The sequence below is a fragment of the Melopsittacus undulatus genome, chromosome 1, assembly GCF_012275295.1.
Source record: "Melopsittacus undulatus isolate bMelUnd1 chromosome 1, bMelUnd1.mat.Z, whole genome shotgun sequence".
Lineage (NCBI taxonomy): Eukaryota > Metazoa > Chordata > Aves > Psittaciformes > Psittaculidae > Melopsittacus > Melopsittacus undulatus.
The window spans coordinates 150,633,097-150,654,289 of NC_047527.1; the positions used below are offsets into that span (position 1 = coordinate 150,633,097).

Below are 21,193 nucleotides of genomic sequence, written 5' to 3' on the forward strand. Positions count from 1 at the left end.
TGGACTGCAGATAATTGGATTGATTCAGTACTTTCAGGAGGTGGTGATTCTGCCTCATGACTTTGCTGTCTACATATGTATATATAGACAAACACACACGTTAAGAGTGCTGTTGAAGTAGCAGCAGCTTTGTAAGGGTGTGTTCAGATTGAAATAGGGTTGATATGCTCCAGATACTATAGTGATTGTAGTAGCAAAGTGTTTCCTGTGTGCTAGTCTGGAAGAAAGGGATTTGTGAAATGTAGGATAAGCTACTTGGATACACTTCCCTCTAGTGTGAACACTGTTGCATCACACAGCTAAAAATGCTTTCATCTCTAATTTAAAGCTTCCTAAGGCATTTGCTGCAAGCCTCTTGGATTACATAGGCTCACAAGCACAGTACCTTCATACGCTAATGGCAATAACCCAGACGGGGAAAGTCGAGTCCAATCAACATGGAGATCGGTTACGGAGAGTTGAGATGGCCCTGGAGGCTCTGAGAAACGTGATAAAACACAACCCAGGTAGGCTTAAAACTGAACTTCCCTGGTAGCTTTCTTGTGGACAGCCTTAAAAATGCAGACCTCTGTAGTCTTTATCTTCCAGCCAGAAGGAAGCTTGTTTTGCTGGCTGACAGACCAGCACTGTGATAAGCCATGTGTGGCTTTTCCCCTCTGCCCAAGAATGTTATCAGTAGGTGGATTAGTTTTGTGTGAAATCCAAGCCTTATCTATTTTCTTTTCTGAAACACTGGGGTTTAATTTTAGCCCGGTTTTGCCAGGAAGACTTAAACCTTTTGGATGAAACTTTCTGTAGTCCTTCAGAGAATCTTTAGCTGATTTTTAAACTTTCTTGCTTCAGGAGGAACCTCCTTGAGCCAAGTATTGCATAGTAGTAAAACCTAAGAACATGTCAGGGCCTTACGAAAGCAGGAATAGATGTTCTTTAGAGTGGGCAGCTAATACCAGCAAAGGTTAATGAGCAGGTATCAATGTACAGACTTGAAAAGCCTGAAACATGATTAGGATGTTTTCCTACCGTACTATGTTAGTTTTAAAAGCAAATCATGTTACTATTATGGCTTCTAATAATAGCTGCTTAAGTTGTTCTCTGACTGGATTCTCTGCATTTGGCAATTAAAAGCCTGAAGGCAGCAGTTAGCAACCCTGCTCTGAGCTGGGAAAATCAGGAAGAGAGGTGTATTTGAACACAAGAAGTACTGATGATTGATGATAACTTGTGAGAATGTAAGTAGGGAGTTCAAGAACTAGCTCAGTTACTTGCGCTAGAGGAAGAAAATGTGCTCTGCTTTTGAAACACTGTTGATGTGTGACCTTGTGGAAGCTGCATTAATAAGGTCAGCATTTCCTAACCCTTTAGCTGGTGCTGTCCTGTAGATCTTCTCACTACTGTGGCAGACTATATACACACATGCATTCTTTAACACCTCTGTAAAGTGAAATATGGTCTTGGGACAGCTTTCAGTAAATGCTTTGTCTAACATGAAGAGAATAACTTACTTGGTCTCTTGCAGGTTCTGAGTGTGAATGCATAGGTCACTTTAAGTTGATATTCTCCCTTCTCCGTGTTCATGGAGCTGGCCAGGTGCAGCAGTTGGCTCTGGAGGTAAAAATCCAAACCCACCAACCAGACAAACCACCACAAATCCCCTTGTCTGGATGCTGTACAGAATCAGCAGAAACAAAACTGACGGGGTAACTGTTAGTTACCTAAAAAGTATCAAGATTGGGGTTCCAAGGTGTCAGTTCCTCCTTGGAGGAACAAGTGACAGTTTCTTGCCTCTGTCCTTGCTCCCATCTCTGAGGTGAGAGGACAATTTGGTGATGGGAATAAGCATTATAGATACTAGCTGTGTTGGCCAGTGAGGTGACTGGCTTCCTACACTGCATTTTCTGGGCAGTGTCTTAACAGCTGGAGTATAATCAAGTGTTGTTTGTGACCTTTTACAGGTGGTGAACATAGTGACAAGTAACCAAGAATGTGTTAACAACATTGCTGAGGCAATGGTTCTTGCCAACTTACTGGCACTCCTGCATTCCTTACCTTCAAGTATGTACTATATAATCCTTAAGTGTTGCAAGGCAAAGGGTTTCCAACTCAGAAATTAATTAGAATGCAGCTGGCTGAGCTTACTACTGAGACTTAAGCTAAAACAGCATTTCAGTAACCTGTCTGTTGTCTTAAATGTGTGAGCTGAAACATAGGCATTGCAAGTGTTTCAAGTGTGTGGTATTTACTGGCTAACTAACTTAAGAACTGAGGTAGTAAATCTCAGTTGAAGTAGATTAAGAAGTTGTGCCACTCTAAAATGTACAATAGGACATTCCTTAACTGAGTTTAACCTGAAATCTCTAAGCTTGAAATTATCACAAGCTTAATTGCCGTTTCGATACAGCTTTCTGTTAAGATCAGTTTCATTCCTCTTTGTGCCATAAAGACTATTAACTAATCAGAGTTTTTTTTGTTTTGACAGGTCGGCAGCTTGTTCTTGAGACTTTGTATGCTTTGACATCTAGCACAAAAATAATCAAAGAGGCCATGGCAAAAGGTACAGTGCTCACTGAAAGCAAATGATTCTGTAGCACAGGACTTAAACTAAATACAGTGGTCAAATCCTCCTCTTCCCTTTAGAACAATCAATGTGGATCTGATGAATGCATACTACTTGTGACCAGCAGAAAACTTGAATGTTTTCCCATCTCTTTGTACAGGTGCTTTAATCTACTTATTAGATATGTTTTGCAACTCAACTCACCCGCAGGTTCGAGCCCAAACAGCAGAGCTCTTTGCCAAAATGACTGCAGATAAACTGGTGGGTCCAAAGGTAAGGATCTTTAAGAGGTCTTGTTGTAACTCTTGTCCTGATATTACCTGCCTTGCTGTAAAGATAGAACAAAAGGATAAAACCTGTTCTGTGACTGATATGTTCATGTGAAGAGCAATCTGGCTTTTTCAGAAGGGTGAGCAGACTTCTAGCAGCAGTTGTATTTATTGTACCTGCTCTATGCAGCTTGGTTTTTAGTTGTAATGACTTCAGGTCCTCAGATTCGAGACCTGTCACCAGTCTGGGGCTAGCACTATTTAAAATGATAGCACTGTTGTTTGGTGGTGTTGTGTTCTGGCAGTTGGCATGATAGCACTACAGATACCTGGACTTCCTGGAGTCCTCTGTTCTGTGTTTCTTACAGTGTACAAAATGTCAATTCTGTTCATTGTTTCTAGGTTAGAATTACACTGATGAAGTTTTTACCTGGAGTCTTCATGGATGCCATGAGAGACAACCCTGAAGCTGCTGTTCATATCTTTGAGGGAACTCATGAAAATCCTGAGTTAATCTGGAATGACAACTCCAGGGAGAAAGTATCAACAACAGTTCGAGAAATGATGCTTGAGTATGTGGAAACCTACTAACTCTTTCCTTAACTGAGGCTCTTTTGGTGGCAGTAAACCAAAGTTGCTATAGAACTGTCAGACAGTTCTGCCTGTAAAAGGTAGGATCCTTGCAAGGCAGACTTCAGTGAGAAAGAACTTGTTCACTGTATACTGTAGCTGTTACTCAGTGATGCAAGTGCAGATATGCACAATCCAGGTTATTTGCTCACTGCTGTTAAGATTTGGGAGGGGGGTTACAGCAAGGAGAAAATGGAGTCAAAAAGTGGAACTCCTTCACACCAAGGGGGGAGACTGAGGTGTCAAGCAGGAAAAACTGCTTCTTTCATTGCTTGTTTAAATGTACTTTCTTTTTGAAGGCACTTTAAACTTCAGAGGGACAACCCTGACACTAACTGGAAGGTAAGAGTACACTGTTTCTGCTTTGAGTGCATCCAGGGAGACTTTAAGCCAGCTGATAGTATCTGCATGTTTGTAACTCTCTGGCAGGCTTTTATCTTAAAGTACCAACAGGAACTTCTGTGCTAACATAACTGTTTTAATGTTGAATTGATGCTTTTGTTGTTTCTGGTACCTTGAACTCAGACACTGCATTGGCAGTGGTTTTGCCAGTAATTTTCTGACAGTTCAGGTAATTCTAAAACTTACCAAAAGTCAGCAGCAAAGGAGAATATGGATTTGCTGGGAAAAGTCCTGTCACTGGTTATATTGCTGCAGTAAACTTGCTCTTGGTGAATGTTCAGGAAGCCACTGAGTCTCAAAGCTCACTGTCCATGCTATCATGTCAGATACATCAGTGAGATGTTTCAGGTTGTAGTTATCTCCCAGGATCTTTGAAAGGTCTGGTATGACTTCCTGCCAACAGTTCAACATTAAAAGAACTAAACACATGCAAGGATGGCTGTTTAGATGCAGGTGGAAACTGGAGGCTTTGATGGTTGATGGTAAGAAACCTTCCCTTAAGGTGTACAAGGAAGAAGGGCTGTTTTATCAGTCTTGTTGGTGGTATTTCTCTTGAACTAGGATAGAAGTAGATTCAGTTACCTGTGTTCTGTGCAAGCTCCACTGTAGCAATACTGCCTGCACTGTTCTCTTGCTTCTTTACCTCGTATTCCTTCAAGATGAAGTGTTCCTTAGTTTTGGAGAATACACTTAGTTCAGTGACCCTTACCCCTAGAGCTGTGATGTTAAAGGAACGATATCAGCTCTCACAAATGCCCTTGCCAATAACTCTGCTTTACAATCAACAGCTTCCTGAAGACTTTGCTGTGGTGTATGGTGAAGCAGAAGGTGAACTTTCAGTGGGGGGAGTCTTCCTAAGGATTTTTATTGCCCAGCCGGCCTGGGTTTTACGGAAACCAAGAGAATTTCTCATTGCACTGTTGGAAAAGTTCACTGAGCTGCTGGAGAAGAATAACCCCCATGTAAGATGGATTTTCTGATTCTGCTCTTTGAGTTTCTTTAGCAGTTTTAAGCTTTTAGTATCTGAGTAACTTAGATCCTCACACTTTCTTACATGATGCTTTTTGGTCTCTTTTTTGGCTCTCTATAAAAGCATGTAGATGTGTTTAGGTGACTTCCAAGCATGAGTCAGTGCATTTAAAGTCCCTGAAGGCATAGAACTAACTTCAGTAGATCTTGGAGGCTTTATTCTGTGATAGAGAGATGAGGCTTAACTAATAAAGTGTCTTAAATTATCCCATGACTGACCAACCTAAGCAAATAGCACTTGTTCTGTCCTGCTTAGAAGTTTTCAACTCTTGACATTATGTCCTTCTGTAACACTGGTTTCCCATTCTGGTGTAAACTGTGACCTGCACCAGGCTGCCATCTAACAATCAGTGGAATGCAGTAGAACGAACGTGTTACAGTTTGAATGAGAACAATGTTCAAGTCTTACTTAATGTTAATTACTAAAAACTGTGTTTTAAATGCTGTCCAGATGTATCCAGTTAGTCAACTTGCACATTCAGTATAATGGGGATCTTTGTAGTAAGTATGTGGCAGCACTCTGTATAGGCATGCAGAATACAGCAAGTGAACCCTTTAAGGAGTCAGGTGGTCAGCCTAAACATCCATCCGCACTGTCACACTTCCAGCATGTGTGTTGCTGTGTGCAGAGGCTGCAGCTGGACACTGGCTTCTCTAGCTACTGGAAATAGTGCTTAGGATTTGTTGTGTGATGTGTGTTCATGAAACTAGTGAATGTCTGTCACTACTGGAGCTGATCACATTCTGAACTTCTTGTTTTAGCAATTCCAGGGTAAAGTGACATGATAAAAGCATTAGAGGAAAAAAAGTGTGTGATGCAGAGCAAGTGAGGAACATTGCTGTGATGGTGTGATATGTGAGGCTTTGCTGAGTTACACTTTGTGCTGGTTTTCTGCAGGGGGAAACTTTAGAAACCATTACCACAGCGACTGTGTGCCTGTTCAGTGCCCAGCCTCAGCTGGCTGATCAAGTTCCTCCGCTTGGGCATCTTCACAAGATAATCCAAGCTATGAATCACAAGAACAACGCCATTCCTAAAAGTGCCATTCGTGTCGTGCACATACTGTCTGACAATGAGGTAAGGAATCCTCTGAGCGCTCAAGGGGAGAGAAAAGCATCACTGGAGTTATTCCTATTGTTTAGTGATGTTCCTAGAAGGGCCTTATTGTAATGATAAATACTGTGTGCCAGAGGAGCAGGGACTTGCAGCTAATTGATGGGGAGTTGATAAACTAAATATACTAAGAAATGGATGGCCATGGCTGACCCTATCAGCCATAACCATCAAGCTTAGCATAAAGTACTCTGGATGTTTCTGTCTCTTTGTAGCTTTGTGTTCGAGCAATGGCATCACTAGAGACCATCAGCCCTCTCATGAATGGAATGAAAAAGAGATCAGATATAGTTGGTGTAGCCTGTGAAGCACTTAATCGAATGTTTCAGAAGGAACAAAATGACTTGGTGGCCCAAGTAAGTAGTACATTCTCAGACTGTAAAATATGTGATTACATTTGAGTGTCTAAACTGTTTGTAAGAACAGGATGACTGTTAACTTCAGTGTCCAGGAGGCTTCCCAGAAGCCATTTATCTAATGTGCTTTTCATGCTGTAGAAGTTGGAAGTCAGTCCTCTCCAAAATGCCAGACCTGTTCAAGGTCTTGCCCTAGCAGTGAACCTTAATGCATAAGAATAGCATTGGCTTGTGTCTGCTGAGAAAGCAGAACAGAGGAATGCCAGCTAATTCAACTGAGCTTACAGCTAGACAGAGAACTGCTGGACAGTACCTGTGTTTTCTCCTGTACTTACTTAGTAATAGCTCTTGGCACTTGTGATTCACGCTAACACAGTAATGTAAAACCTCTGTATGGAACTTCCTAGTCTATGTTAAGTCAACTCCTTTGGGTATGGTTGCAGGCTCTGAAGGCAGATTTGGTCCCCTACCTTCTAAAGCTGCTTGAAGGGGTTGGTCTCGAGAACCTGGAAAGCCCAGCTGCAACAAAAGCTCAGATTGTTAAAACTCTGAAGTCCATGTCTCGCAGCCTGCAGTATGGAGAACAGGTGAGTACTGACCAGTCCTTCACTGAGCATCTTATGTCATCTTCTGGCTCTCATGTGCATCATTCCACCTAAAACATTCATGTCATGAAACTACAGAATCATTACAGGTTGGAATGTCTCCATCTCTGGTGAAAGAGTCATTGGTTTGATTCCTGTGAGGAGTGCCAGTAAAAGACAGATCCCAAGCGCTGCAGCAGTGTTAGGGATGTATATTGAGGCAGGTACTGTCCCAGTAACTGTGCTAGTTCTTGGTGCCTTTCTCTTACCCTTGTGTTGAAAGCTTTATCAATAGGGAAACTGGGGATGGGCTTTTCCTCCAGGCTGTCCCTATCTTGCTGTAGTACAAGAAACATCCTGTTGTAGGTCAGCTCTAGATTCAAGGCAGGTGGTTACTTGCAGGGTTTCCTTTTCCTTGTCACCTGAACTGGGGAATGGGGAAGAAAGTCAAACAACTAAATGACTTCACATAATGCAGGAGGCTCATGAAGTTCAGCTGCACAACTCACAGGGAAAAAAACAGTTGATACAGTTTGGAAATGTGAGGTTCCACATTGTAGCCTGAACTATTGCTGTGCAATACCTGTGCAATGGTTTGGTTCTAGAGAATGGGTTTGTTTCCAAGGAATGTTACAAATGTCACTTGCTTATCTTGCTGATCTCTTCAACAACTGTAGGTAAATGAAATCCTGTCTCGTTCTTCTGTGTGGAGTGCCTTCAAGGATCAGAAACATGACTTGTTCATTTCTGAGACACAAACAGCAGGATACCTCACAGGTTAGTAACCCTTTCCTAGTTATGTCCTGCATCTTATTGAACTGTTACTTGTCATTGACTCTGGAAATACAGTTTATCCTAAGGATCTAGAGCCATCATGTGGCCTGAACACTCAGTGCTGTAAAAGTACAGTAAGTTTTAAAACACTTATCAAAAGTTTTGTGGTTGAGAATGTATTTTCTGCAGTGTCTTTGCTGTACCTACGTACAAAATATCAGTGTAGTGGTGTCTGGTCACTGGCAACTCTTGCTGCTACCCTGTACTGGTAAAGCAGAGGTGCAATCAGAACTAATGGATGACAGTATCTTTCCAGGCTTTTTCAGGATCAGTCTGCTTGAATTGTAGAACATGATGTTTTCCAAGGTCTTGGGGAGGAGTAAACTTCATTCAGAATCACTGAGCCTGTTTGATCTGTGCCACGTGAATCAGGGTGTGTTAGTGGTAGGTCTGTAGCTCTAGTGTTGGAGCAGTCTGAAAGTGAACAGCTCAGGTGTGAGCCCATGTTCCAGTCAGACTCAGAGCACTGGCAGGGCCCCTCTGTTGGGGATCAGCCTCGTACCTGTACACAGAGCTTGTGGCCTGAATGCATCTGTGGTGCACCCTTGAGTGCCCTGCTGGTGCCACCAAGCTTGTGATGGCACCACCAAACCTGAGCTGTCATCTCAGCCCCATTGCATCCTGAACAGTGCAGAACAGCACTGTAGCTGTGTACCCACAAAGGATAGCAAGTGCTATGAATGTCCTTACTGGGGCTTGCACTGGGGGGACGTAGTCCTGGAACAGTAAAGTCATAGCAAATCACATTCTGGTTCTCCCTTCATTCACATGCAGCACTTGACAGACACATCTTTGACTATATTGTGCTGTATCACAGTCCAGAACTTTGCTGTCACAGAGTTGTTGCTGTATCTGAAAATACTTTGTGTAATGACATCATAGCAAGCTTTGTCTTAATCAATTAGTTCATGGTACAGATGTCTGACTCCTCAGCAGCTCATGTGCAGTCTTACAAGTCTAGGCTCCCAGGTGAGGTTTTCAAGGCCTTTGTGACAATATGAACACTCCCCTGTGCCACATGGAGCTTTTTGTCTAACCCAGTGTAGGAATCTTAGTAAAGCTTTTGAGTGTGACTGAATTAACGAGGTACACATCAGATGGCCACAGAGACAGGGGAGGTTTTCTTGTGTGTGTCTTGAGGAAATGAAGCAGAAACCTTTCAAGTCAGGCTTTAGATGTTCTAGAAGCAGGTGGTTAATATTTTGAGCAGGTATATGGCAAGACTATCCACACAGGAAAGACTCAGCACTTCAGCTCTGAACAGGAGTTTTGTGTTTATTGTACCATTTAATGTTGCTTTGACAAAGAACACTTGATTCACTCAGAGCTGAATTTCATGGGTATCTCATCAATACTGTAATGAGAAATGTGAAGTAAATGCTGGTGGACTAGTGGCCAAGAACTGAAACTCTACCAGGCATTGTCAGGCTTGAGACTGGGGGTAATACAGTTGTCCAGTTCCTTAAGGCCTCTGCTGCATTTCAATTGCCTAATGTGTAAATGCTTGCAAACGTGGAATGAAGATGCTGTAGAAATGCCAAGTATAGATGGAAACTAAACTATAAGCTGTATTTGATGGGAACCAAACTACAAGCTTTATTTTTAACCTGCTTTATCTTATATTCTGCCTTATATCTTGCTTCAAATTGCTTTGCTATTTGCACTTCCCTTGAAACTTCCCTTGCTTATTTCTCTTCCCTCAGGTGTCTCTTCTCCTTCCCTTCTAACTGGCAGCAGTCCCCTTCACCTGAGAAGTGGGCTTTAGATCTGCTCTGCCAGGCAGCTTGCTCACTTCTGTGTAGCTCTCTAAAGCAGGTAGATACCATCTTGCAAACGCACTTGCTGCACTCGCTGCACTCCAAGTTGTAGATGCATGTCCAAACTGTAACAAATGTGTGGGCCTAAAGTGCAGAGCACTGATGAACATGCCACCTTCAACACACAGGAGCATAAAACTAACAACTGCAGTGGCTGATACTCACTGGTACTACTAAACTTGTGAAGCATGTTAGGAATCCTCTGTGGTGGAAAAGCTTGAGAGGCAAAAGAACTAGTGGAATGTTTGCAGCAGGACATGTAGAAGTGGGACTGGCCCTGGACAGGTGCTGCTGCTGGGCTGGCAAAGAGAAGTCTGTTCTGAAGCCAGACAGCTTTTGTTACCACAGACACTGTTTGCTTTGCTCTCTTGCTTGCAGGACAAGTGTAGGACTGTTTGCAAGAAGACAAACACCACTCATGTTCTGGCTCCAGGCTGTGGTGTGAGGAGGGAGGCTGGGCCAAGAAGGGGAGGCAAATCTGGGGAACTTGGTGAGGGTGACTTAAGGGGGGAGCATAAACGACGCAGCAGAACTTACCCTGCTGAAGATCAGCAGAGTGGGCTGAAGGTCTAACACCAAGTTGATCGCTGTTATCGATGCAGGAGCGTGTTGGGGGTTGGCAGTTTACTACAGTTGTTAATCTGGTAAGAATTGCTGTTGGAGTACTTCCTGCTGCAGCAGCAGTTCTGGTTGTGTTTGGAAGTTTCTATACATTTTAAACTCCAAGCTTCAATGGAGACAGGCTTTGCAGTGCAAAACTGCCCACCCCTCCAGTTACTGACATGGAGAGGTATTGATGGTGAGGAGTTCTGTATCTCTGATACAGTTTGTGTAGAGTTCTCTTCCTAGCCAGAGGCACTAAGAGCTGCCTAAAGCACAAGGCAGCCCTCTGCACTTCCTTTAACTACACACTGGGACCCCCCTGCAGTGCTGAAGCAGTGGTGGGATGCTCTCCCAAACTCACCTCGCTCCTGCAGTGGCTTCTCCCATTAGTAAAGGCCAGGCACCCCCTCCTCAGTGCCACATCCATGGTCCAGGTGGGATGGAGAGTGGTTGGGGTTCTTCTGGAACTCATTTGGCACATCAGAATAAAAAATGCTGAGCAAGTCTGAGAACAGCCTCCACAAGCTACTCCACTTGGAGGGCTGAGTTAGCTGGAATTCCTGCTATTTCCAGATTCCAAAGAATCTAAATGGAAACTCTGACATGTTCTTGTTTGAGGTGTCTGGTTGACTTAAATGATGTGTTTGAGTGGTACCAGAGGGGATAAAGCTGCTCAGTTGCTCTTTGGGTTCAAGGTTCCTCACCAGCATTGTGTTTTCCTCCCAAAAGGCCCTGGAGTCGCTGGTTACCTCACTGCAGGGACGACAGCATCTGTAATGCCCCACGTACCACCCCCGGTAGACAACGAAGTGGGAGATGGCAGCTAAGGACTGCAGACCCGTGTGAAAGAAGCAAAGGCAGCGTGGCCAGTGATGAGGAACAGCACTTTCCTCCAACGCTCTGAAGTGAACTTACTGCCTTTTCCAAGTGTTTATGACAGTGTTATTCCTTTTTCTAAGACTTGTTTGGTTCTTCTTTTTTTAGGGGAAAGTCAGTGATTCTGTCACACTGTACCACAAGGAAGCACTCTGTGGATCAGCTGAAATGGGTACACAAGAAGTTTTTTTCTTGTTGTACGTAAGCACATTTTGTTCCTTTCTATTTGTTTACAAGACTGTGAATCAAACTTTCCTAGTTTTTATATTTTATGAATTAGCACGACTGGAGTTGAGCTACAGTCTAGAGGAATTGGGCTAAAATCACTTTGACCTCACCGATCCCCCACTAAAAGGGCATCCCCTCCTCTTCCCAGTCTGACATAATCACTCCCATTGAACATGACTTGCAAAGGGTTTGTCCCTGCACCGGTTCACTGATGTCCTTAATCATTAACATTCTCTTCTTCCTGAGATCAAACAGCATTAGACATTCGTATGTATAACTGGCTTGACCAAATTGACAGAGCTTCAGCAAAAAACCAACCTTAAAGTTGACGTTATGTAAGAAATTAGTGTAATTGTGAAATGTTCTATACATTATCCAGTATATAAAAACTTTCTATATTGAGTGTACATTATACAGATCATTCATATGTACAGAAAATTTTAAAATAAAGGGAATTAAGAGCCTTGTTAATGGGAGAAAAGGTGGTGGCCTTACGAAGCTGTTCTTTGAAGGTGTGGGAAACAAGAGTGGTCAGAGCCTTGAACTTGAGTATGGCTGAACAGGGCTCCTGGCCATCACCCAGCTTGCAATATGCTGAGTTAAAACTGCTTTGCCTACATTAAAGGAATAAAGGCTTTGGCTCAGAGTGAGAAGGAACTTTAGGGCTGTTAGAAAATAGATTTAATGTTGTAAATACCAGACTGTGGCTGGGTTTTCTAAGGCACTCTGCAAGGTTTTAAAAGCAAGCCCCTGATTAGTAAGTGTAAATTACAAGTAAAGAGTGAGAGAATGTGTATTGCTTCAAGGCATCCCTGCCCATGGCAGGGGGTATGAACTGGATGTTCTTAAGCTCCTTTCCAACCCAAACCATTCTATATTCTATAAGGCAGAACCAAGTTGTTGTATTCAGTTTTACCTTAACAAACACTATTGCACTGAGCAACATCCTTCCAGAGCCCTTCCTGCCTGCAGGGTGCTTTGTGCTGACATTACATTTTTGCTGTTAGCTTCTTGGACTGCTCAAGCAGTTCCCACCTTGCGATGGTTGAGAGATGAACCTCATCGGGCCCGTCTGCCAGGCGCAAGGTCCGGATGTAGGCAAACCTGTGGGGAGAGCTGAGTTAGGGGGAGCAGGAGCACTCGGCACTGTTTGCTCCAGCCACCCTTGTGACAATAACCTCTTTGAAAAGGTGATCACACAGGAGATACTGCAGCAGAATCTTCCTGGCAGATATGTGGGATGGAAAAAGGGAAGGTTTGCTTTTTCTTAGAGCTTTAGGAACAGACTCTCTGTGCTGCTATGAACTATTTCAGGTAAGGTAATGCAATGCAATTGCAGTGGAACTGAATTGTAAAATCAAATGGTTTGAGCTTTTTCTAGCTTAAAGGCATAAAGATCATTATTTCAGGCTATCTGAGGTGAAATGGGTTATAAAATGATTTTAAAAGGAATGCTCAGAATCTACAGCTGAGGTCTCATTACTCACATAAAAGCCAAAGGAAAATCCTGGGAAACTCCTGCTCCCCCACACACTTGGATTGCACAGTCAATCACTTTAAGCACGGCTCGAGGGACAACCACTTTGGTCATGGCTACCTGGAGTTAGAAGAGAACCCACATTGTCAGTAAGAGTTTCATAATGAAATGAAAATGCTTATCTAACTCTTCTACTGAGATTGGCAGCTCGCATCCCATTCCTTCCCCTAGGTGTGGATGAGGGCTTACCTTGGTAAGGTAGAACTGTTGCCTATCACCCCAACCTCTTATTGTGTTGAGATAAGGAAGCTCAAGTATATCTTCTCTAACTTTTAACAACTTCATCAGATGAAGCCCGAAGTTTTTAACTGAGAACACTTTCCAAGCTCGTGCCAATCAAAAGCACAGCTCAAGCCCATCTATTTTCAACACAAAGTTATGCTACGCTTAGCACTGTGCTTTAGCTTGTGTTTCAGGCAGTTGGATGCACAGCTATTGCAGGGCCAAGTCCTAGCCTGAGGCTGCCAAAAGCAGTTTTACCTCTTTCCGTGCTTTTCTGTTGCCCAGCGCATCGATCTTGCTGGCTGTTCTCAACGTGAGCAGCCGAGCCTGTTCTATGCCGAGGCGACACTCAGCGATCCAGTGTGCAACAACCTCCTGCAGAAAGCAAAGCCGGCAGCAGGCTGTGAATGCTCCCAGCCTGCTTGGGAAGCCCTGCCCCAAGGAAGACACCTCTTGCCTTCAGCAGCCCTTGGAGGCACTTGTGTGCAAATTAAAGGTAGTTGAATGCATGTATGAGGTAAAAAGAAAGAAACCACTTTGCTAACAGAATACTCAATGGAAAGAAGAGGTTTTTTCCTGGCAGGAAAAGGGGAAAAACTCCCCATTCTGGCACACCCGGGTCCTGGTCACACCAGTGCCTGTTCCCCCTTTCCCCAAAGCCCCTCAAAGCCTGCTTTTTATTGCTTTCCTTTATCCACTAGGACTCCTAACCCTCTCCCTATCTAACATGCCTCAGTCTACAGCCAGGGGGAGGTGAAAAGGGAGAGGAATTGCTTCTGTTTTGCTTCAAGTACTGGTGGTGTTATGTCATGCACACAGCTGCAGTGGGGCTGAAACTGCCACAGCTGTTTGTTCACACTGATGATGATAAATCAGTAGCTGCCTTGATCCAAAGTTATGGCCTTGGCAGCATTTCCCTCCTCCTTTCATCTAATTCCCCTCTCAGCTAACATACCACAGCAAAACCAAAGCCTGCTCATGGGCTGTTTGTCAGGGAAAAAGCTGCCTGGGGCAGGGATGTTGTAGCCATAAAGGCATGAACAAACATGCAGCACTCGTGTCAGTGTGAAGCCTCATAGCCACAAAGGTGGTCTGAGCCCAGCTGGAGGGGTTTAGCTACATCCTGCTGCCCACAGAAGGGTGGTGACACCCTCTGTTCCCCAAGGCAGCCCCTTAGCACTGGTTCCTCCCAGCTCTAGGGGAGCTCTGTTACTGCACCAACACCAGTTTTACTTCACTGAGCTGCTGACACAAAGTGCACCTCATGCAATGCATGAACTCTGGGTTATGGTCGTGAATGGAAGTTGTTTGGCCCTGCCACAACTGGAAAAGGAATTCCTGTAAGATGATTCCCTCCGGATCTTTAACCTGTGCCAGACACTAATTCAGCTGCTTCTTTCCATTGCCCTTGTTTTTTCCAATAAAGTCATCCTAGCTCTTGAAAGAGATGTAGGAATACTTGACATGTGATAAGCAACTAAATGCTGATGGTTCCTGTAAAAACCAGTGTCACCTTTTAATTATGCTTCCTCTTACACAACAGTATTTCAATTCCAGAGCAAGGTAAGACCAAAAATCCCAATAGGGCTGTGATGTGGTTTGTACTTTCATAAGTACAAATAATTGAGCAGAGAAGTAACAGTTTTAGTTACCATGTCACCATGAACAGAGATGGCTTGGTGACAAATTCACACAAAAATGGGGAATTTGAATTGTAACTACAGAACCATGAGGTGTTAGACTGAAAAAAACACCATTCCAAACTGATCAGTGAAAGCAGAAAGACAAAAACCATGGTGCCAAAACCTGTGTTCAAATCCAGCAAAGGGTATTCCAAGTCATTGCAAGGGGAAATAGAATCACAGAAGCATGGAATGGTTTGGGTTGTAAAGGACCCTAAGATCATCCAGTTCCAACCTCCTGCTATGGGCAGGTTTTAGGTTAATCTTTGAGACAGAAATGAATGAATGACTTTAAAGCACACAGGGTTCCTCAGCTGTGAAACTCATTTGTAGCAGATGGTTTTGTTGCAGGTAGAGTTACCTATCTGTGATACTTGGGACAATGCTAGATTTCACTCAAATCCCATAGTTTATAGTGAAAACTGGGAGCTTTGCAATGGCATTTTTCCTTTGCTACCTGAGGCACTATAGATTGAGGTTAGGACACATCTATTGCACTGCCTGTTATTAGAGTCCCAAAGGTCTGTGTAGGCAAAACAAAGAGTGGTGTCTGGAGCACAGGAATAGGGACATAGAGGGAAAGTGCTTACGTGGTGATAGAGTTTCTTCCCGAAGGTCTCCCTCTGCGCCGCACGCTGACACATGAGCTGCAGAGCAGTTTCAGCTGCACCAAGGGACCTCATGCAGTGGTGGATTCGGCCAGGGCCCAGCCGACCCTGAGCGATCTCAAACCCCCTGCCCTCACCTGATGGAAAGAAGAACAGGCACATGCAGAGTCCTTGATTCCCTATTGGGAGTGATCCCTGGCTCTGAGCAGAAGTGGCCTCACAGCACCAGAGCTGGAAATCTTGCTTGTTTCTGCGAACTAGGTCTATGTTGACCCACTGTTGGTAACGCTTCCAGCCCTAAGATGGTTTCTGAGAGGGCCTGATCTACCTGATTTAAATCAATCCATTGAAAAATACATGTAAGAGATTTGGTATGAGAATCTGGGGGAAGGCTTTGGTTTCCAGGTCCCAGGGCTGCTCAAGACAGAAAGCTCCTTCAGTGAAATGAGAATAGAAGAGAGGAAATAAATAGAAGAAATCAGGATTTGTAGTCGGTGAGAGAAGCAAAGGGAAGTTCTTCCTGCAGAAGGGCACAGAGCTGGCCTGCCCATTCTTTCATGATTGTTTTCAGTTCTGCTGAGTTGGCACACACTGGGTATGGATGACCACAGAATGCTCTTTTCAAAGCCCGTACAGTCTATGAGAACTGGCTTTTGGGAAAGAACTGACAGTTTCTGCTTTGCTCTGCCTCAGGGTAGTGATTTGCACATGACAGCTACAGCTTCCTTCAGTCACCTTCCTGCTGTGCACCTCAAGCAATAGGTAGCCTACTAAAGGAAGAGTGAGCTCCCTCCTGAGCGTGTTTGAGGCCCTGGCTCAACTGACCACAGCCAACATGGTAACTTAGGATCATTCAGAAAATATGATTTGGCTTATTGCTGTATGAATTCAAAAGGAATTAACACTGAAACTCACCCAGTATTATATTGGAGACAGGGACTCGCACATCATTAAAGTGGATCTCAAAATGTCCTCCGTGGATCTCATCTGTAGGGGCAGAGAAAACACAACCGCAGGGTAAAACACAGGAGGGTAAGAATGCATGCCTTCAATTCCTAACCTTTTTCTATAGATGCACTTCACTCATTTATTTCATATACAGTATTTATTAGTATTACTGCAGCTTCTGAGACTGCTGACAAATTCATACACATAGAGCTGATGAATATTGTCACCTACCCAGGTAGCCAAACACCGAGAGGGGTCTTATCAGCTTCAGCCCTGGAGTGTCCATGGGAACAATAATCATACTGTGTTGCTTGTACCTGACCAAGACCAAACGTACAAGTTAGGATCAGCCTTGAGCCTCCTGCTGTCCCCTCCCTCCACTTCTTTGGTTTTCTATCCTCAATTTAGGAGTCCCATAAAGCCATGTTGTGATTTACCTACACAGATCACAGCCGTCCCCATCTGCATGCGGCTTGTCACACATGCTTCAGCACTCCTTGAATCCCTAAGCCAACAGGTAAAAACATACTCCTGGCACCAGAGTGCACCACTTGTGCAAAAAATACCACTTCTGTCACGTGCAGGTACTTTTGAATCACCCAATTTCCCCACCACCACTGCCCTTGTGTTCTCAAAACATGTTTAGCAGCAGCAGCATCTTGGCTTGTCTACAGTTTAGGGGGAAAATCCCCATGTTTAAATTCCTTCAGAATATTTCAGGTCAGTTATTAGTCACACAGAATGGGAGGTGCCATCCCAGGGCCCTGAATTCAGGACACAGCCATAGCAAGCACAGTACCACAGAATCCCCTCCACGAACTTGTGTTCCAAGAGCGTCTGTACAGCCGCCAAAGAAACCATCCTGTATATGCTGTAAGTTACTGTTTACTGCTCAGTGGAGCCTGGCCAAATCTCAAGATAAGCAGTTGGATTTGGGCTAAAATCCAACCTTGAGACATAAATGTCCCAAATTCTTTGCATTAGAAGCTGTGTGATTTTAATGGAACCAGTCACGAAGCCTTTTATTCATCACTTGTGGGGTCTTTTGTAAAAGGCAAGTTTAGGTTGGTAATAAGGGGTTGAACAACATACTTTCAATAAGAAGAGGGATTTATTATATTTACACATATAGGAACAGAATGAGAGGCCTGATTAAAGATGTGCAATGCTCTCTGCTCACATAACTTCATGTAACAAACATCCTATGTTTCAAATGTAATCTTCTGCACCTAAAGATAACCATGTGGAAAAACTTAGTAGATAACTGCAAGTCTCTGATGTGCTGCTTGTGGCTTCCCTGCTCAGGGAAGCTCTGAGAAATCTGGGGTTTGTTACCATTTAAGCAAGCAGTTCTTCCTCTTGGTAATTGATTTATATGAAATAAATTGTAAGCCAGAGATAGCTGTTGGTTGAACAACTGATGCAGACTAAAACCAACATGACTAAGTGAACCCTCCCAAACATCCAGATCCAATCCATCAGTGTGGTTTGTGTTTGCTGCACAAACAGCAGAGCTAGTGCAAAGCACCCACTGGAAGCAGGGAACAGTGAAAGGCTGGGAGCCTTCAGTCAGCAAAACAGGAGCTTAGGCACAACAGGCACATGCACTAGTTTAAAACCCTCCTGTGATGAGCACCTCCACGTGATGGAGGCAATGAATGGTATTTCACTTGAAGTATTTACATATAGTGACTCCTCCAAGAAACAATATTTGGATAACTCTTTGAGTGTCTTTGGACTCCTTACCTGGATGCTGAGGAGCTTCTGGTTTTGCCCATTACAATTGCCATTTTGCAGTTTGGGTTCCCAGCACCTTAAAACAAGTCACAAACACAAAGCCAGTTTTCAGTATAACAATCTCAGTGTAGACTCAAGTGAAGTTTCATACAAATGCATCTGACTCCTTTCCTTGCGTGCTACAGGAGCAAAAGCGTGCCATCTACTTTGGTGTTTATACTCTGAGTAATCAGACTGAAACAAAATACATCTTATTGCTTAACACGTGAAAGGGAGTTAACTTGTGGGAAGGGGAACAGTGAAAAGCCAAACATGCAAACCCTCCAGGATTCAGGTCCATCATCTATTCCAATGAAAACAGAACAAGAAGGTACTTGAAGACTAATTACTTCAGTCTCCGTTACAGATAAGCAAGTCAGCGTGATACAAAAGCACACCTCAAGGTGAGATGCAGCCATTTCAAAAGTAAAACTTCTTCTTAAAGCTCTAAAGACTGGAGGATCTGTGTGGGAATAAAATGCCGACCACATTATAACCAAATCACATAAATCAGGCTATCAAAGGGTTGCCAAGAGGACTTGGCTACTACTTCAGTGTTAACTTCTTTGGCCTGAAGGTTTTTTCCCCCTTTAGGATGATTTTAGTTTGCAATTCAAAGAAAGATCTGAGTGGAAATCATTACCTGAACATAATCTCTTAGCATTTCAAGCCATTGAAGATGTCATTTCAATGTCTTTGTAGCATAAAGCTAGCATTTTAATGTACACATCCTAAAGAAGAGTCTATCATTAACTAAAATGGCATCTTATTTCTAAGAGCCTTAATCTTCACTATATTGAAAGATTTCTTAGTACCAAGCCATGCTCTCATTCCTTTCAAAGTCTCACACACACAATAAAGCAGGGAAAAGGGGGCTCGGTTACACCTGATGGGTGTAACAACCAGTGAGTGTTTTATTGCTATCACAATGTAGATGAGAACCTTTGCACAGGCTTAATTCAGGATTCAATCTGTACCAGCTCAGTTTGTTCCGAGGCTGGAAACAAAGACTTTCAGCTTCTCTGGCAGCTGTTATCACAAGGTTTGGGAGCCTCTGGTCTAGAGTATAAACCCACCTGGCTACTGAGCTACTTCCTCCTCAGAACAGCCACTGTGATGGCCAGGAAGTGGGAGAGAGATTTATTGCAGTCTGATAAACACTGCCTGTTCTGAAGGCCAGGCTGCTGGCTGTTTACTTTCCTCTTCTGCAATATGCTCTTCAGTCATTGTTTGCTAAAGTGGGGCTGCATTTGTGGCCCATGAGCTGGACAATGTAAGTGAGCTAAAACAACTGAGAGAAGGGGAGAGGGAAATAAACCAGCTTGGTTAAAATGTGGTAGATCTAAACCCGCTGGCTCATATAGGTCAGTGCAACAAGCAGGTGACCAACCCCAAAAGAATGCAAGATGCGCTTTGCAATGCACTGCCCTGCAAAGAGAAATGCTGCACTCTCAAGGGGTATTTGACTCTTCTGCTTTTGCACAGAAGATAAATTGCCCAAGTGGGGTTTCCTAAAGTGCATCTGTATGGAAGGGAGGTTTACCACAAAAGAGACTTCAACTTTTCTGCAATCTCTTCAAGTGCTGTTTTGTAAATAACCCTCAAGTCACATCCTGCTTCAAAAGAGGCAACTTTTATCACAGGGTCTGAACAAAATCAGAAGCAGCTTTCATGCTGAACTTTGTGATGAGTTCACTGAGAGCTAGACATAAATGCTCTAAAGCATTCGGACAAGTTTCTGGAGGTCAAATGAATACCTCTGTTTCATACATGCATCTTCCCATCTGAGCACAGACAGATTCCTGGCCTTTATACTTCTTAGAGTCTCAAGTCCTGAAAACCTAAATCCAATTTTATGCAACTTTGACCCATAAATGCCAGAAGGAAGTTTTGCTCTAATGCTCTAACTGAAAGACTCCAGCACTTTGGAAAAAACACAGTGTCTGGATGGAATAAACCTCTCATTTGTAAATGGCATTTTTACATTACTTGCAGAATTCAAAGCAGCTGCTTGAGGTTGGGGGAAGAGTCAGAAAAGCCTCTCATTTTGGCAGGAGCTAGAAGTAGTTTTGCAAGAAACAATTGAACAAATAAAACCAGCAGAGGCTTTAGAAGGTCAGTTTGAAGCCTATTTCCATATTGATAAGCTTTTAAATAAGCTTTTCATACATATGTCTGCACAATGTGTCCAAAACATTTAAACCCTAATGCTGCTACACTGGAAAATATCATTAACTAATGCATGATGTTATTTAACTCACACATAGAATCATAGAATAGTTAAGGCTGGAAAGGACCTTAAGATCATCTAGTTCTAACCTCCTGCCATAGTCGAGTCTCCATCCCTCCATACCTCACACTAAACCATGGCACCCACGGCTCTGTCCAACCTGGCCTTGAACACTGCCAGGGATGCGGCATTCACAACTTCCCTGGGCAACCCATTCCAGTGCCTCACCACCCCAACAGTAAAAAACTTCTGCTTTATAACCAATCTAAACTTCCCCTGTTTCAGTTTGAACCCATTACCCCTTGTCCTATCACTACAGTCCCTAATGAAGAGTCCATCCCCAGCATCCCTATAGGCTCCCTTCAGATACATTGAAAGACAATGATATTTTAAAATGTGCTTAGAGGGTTGATCCAAACCCTGTTAGAAGCCTAATCCTTGCTATCAGGAATGTAAAATGCTTAGGACTACTGACCTTCCCACAATCAAGTCATACACATTCTTTCTGGTTGAGAGTACTAAACGTGGCACAGGCACAGACAGTACAACCTTTACTTAAACAAGCTGCCAGATAACCCTGTTTCAGAAGCAAACAGCACTTAATTCTTGCATTCTACTTATGTATTTTTCAGTCTCCAGCCTTTGAATTATTGGCTAAGATAACTAAGGCAGGATAATCTACTTGAGTGCTCCAAGTACCTATGACTCTTGCCATGCTGGCTGCTGCACCAGTGAGCCTGGTGGGTTACTTCTCTCTGCTACAGATTAGGGGCCTGTGGTGACGTGACAGACGTGTCAGCTGGTAACCACATGTTCTGGACTCTCCTACAAGCAGAAACTGGATTGAGTAGGGTGGATGGAAGCATGGCATTGATTGGTGTAATATGGAGACCC

General features: G+C 43.5%; 2 protein-coding genes across 2 annotated transcripts in view; one reads left to right on the plus strand and one right to left on the minus strand.

Annotated features, from left to right (window-relative positions):
• DNAJC13 (DnaJ heat shock protein family (Hsp40) member C13) overlaps positions 1 to 11,770 on the plus strand; it is a 54,321-nt gene extending 42,551 nt beyond the window's left edge. Inside the window, exons 45-57 of the mRNA XM_034062316.1 lie at positions 329 to 506; positions 1,517 to 1,608; positions 1,953 to 2,052; positions 2,477 to 2,551; positions 2,715 to 2,827; positions 3,226 to 3,395; positions 3,753 to 3,795; positions 4,644 to 4,817; positions 5,783 to 5,962; positions 6,214 to 6,354; positions 6,798 to 6,941; positions 7,616 to 7,715; positions 10,922 to 11,770. Coding sequence (XP_033918207.1) covers positions 329 to 506; positions 1,517 to 1,608; positions 1,953 to 2,052; positions 2,477 to 2,551; positions 2,715 to 2,827; positions 3,226 to 3,395; positions 3,753 to 3,795; positions 4,644 to 4,817; positions 5,783 to 5,962; positions 6,214 to 6,354; positions 6,798 to 6,941; positions 7,616 to 7,715; positions 10,922 to 11,019 — 1,608 coding nt within the window. The 3' untranslated portion in view covers positions 11,020 to 11,770. The remainder of the gene's footprint in view (positions 1 to 328; positions 507 to 1,516; positions 1,609 to 1,952; positions 2,053 to 2,476; positions 2,552 to 2,714; positions 2,828 to 3,225; positions 3,396 to 3,752; positions 3,796 to 4,643; positions 4,818 to 5,782; positions 5,963 to 6,213; positions 6,355 to 6,797; positions 6,942 to 7,615; positions 7,716 to 10,921) is intronic.
• A 245-nt stretch (positions 11,771 to 12,015) lies between these two features.
• ACAD11 (acyl-CoA dehydrogenase family member 11) overlaps positions 12,016 to 21,193 on the minus strand; it is a 31,115-nt gene continuing 21,937 nt past the window's right edge. The window contains exons 14-20 of the mRNA XM_034065889.1: positions 18,040 to 18,106; positions 16,525 to 16,610; positions 16,261 to 16,332; positions 15,328 to 15,482; positions 13,314 to 13,430; positions 12,784 to 12,893; positions 12,016 to 12,400 (exon numbers count right to left, since the gene is read on the minus strand). Coding sequence (XP_033921780.1) covers positions 12,286 to 12,400; positions 12,784 to 12,893; positions 13,314 to 13,430; positions 15,328 to 15,482; positions 16,261 to 16,332; positions 16,525 to 16,610; positions 18,040 to 18,106 — 722 coding nt within the window. The 3' untranslated portion in view covers positions 12,016 to 12,285. The remainder of the gene's footprint in view (positions 12,401 to 12,783; positions 12,894 to 13,313; positions 13,431 to 15,327; positions 15,483 to 16,260; positions 16,333 to 16,524; positions 16,611 to 18,039; positions 18,107 to 21,193) is intronic.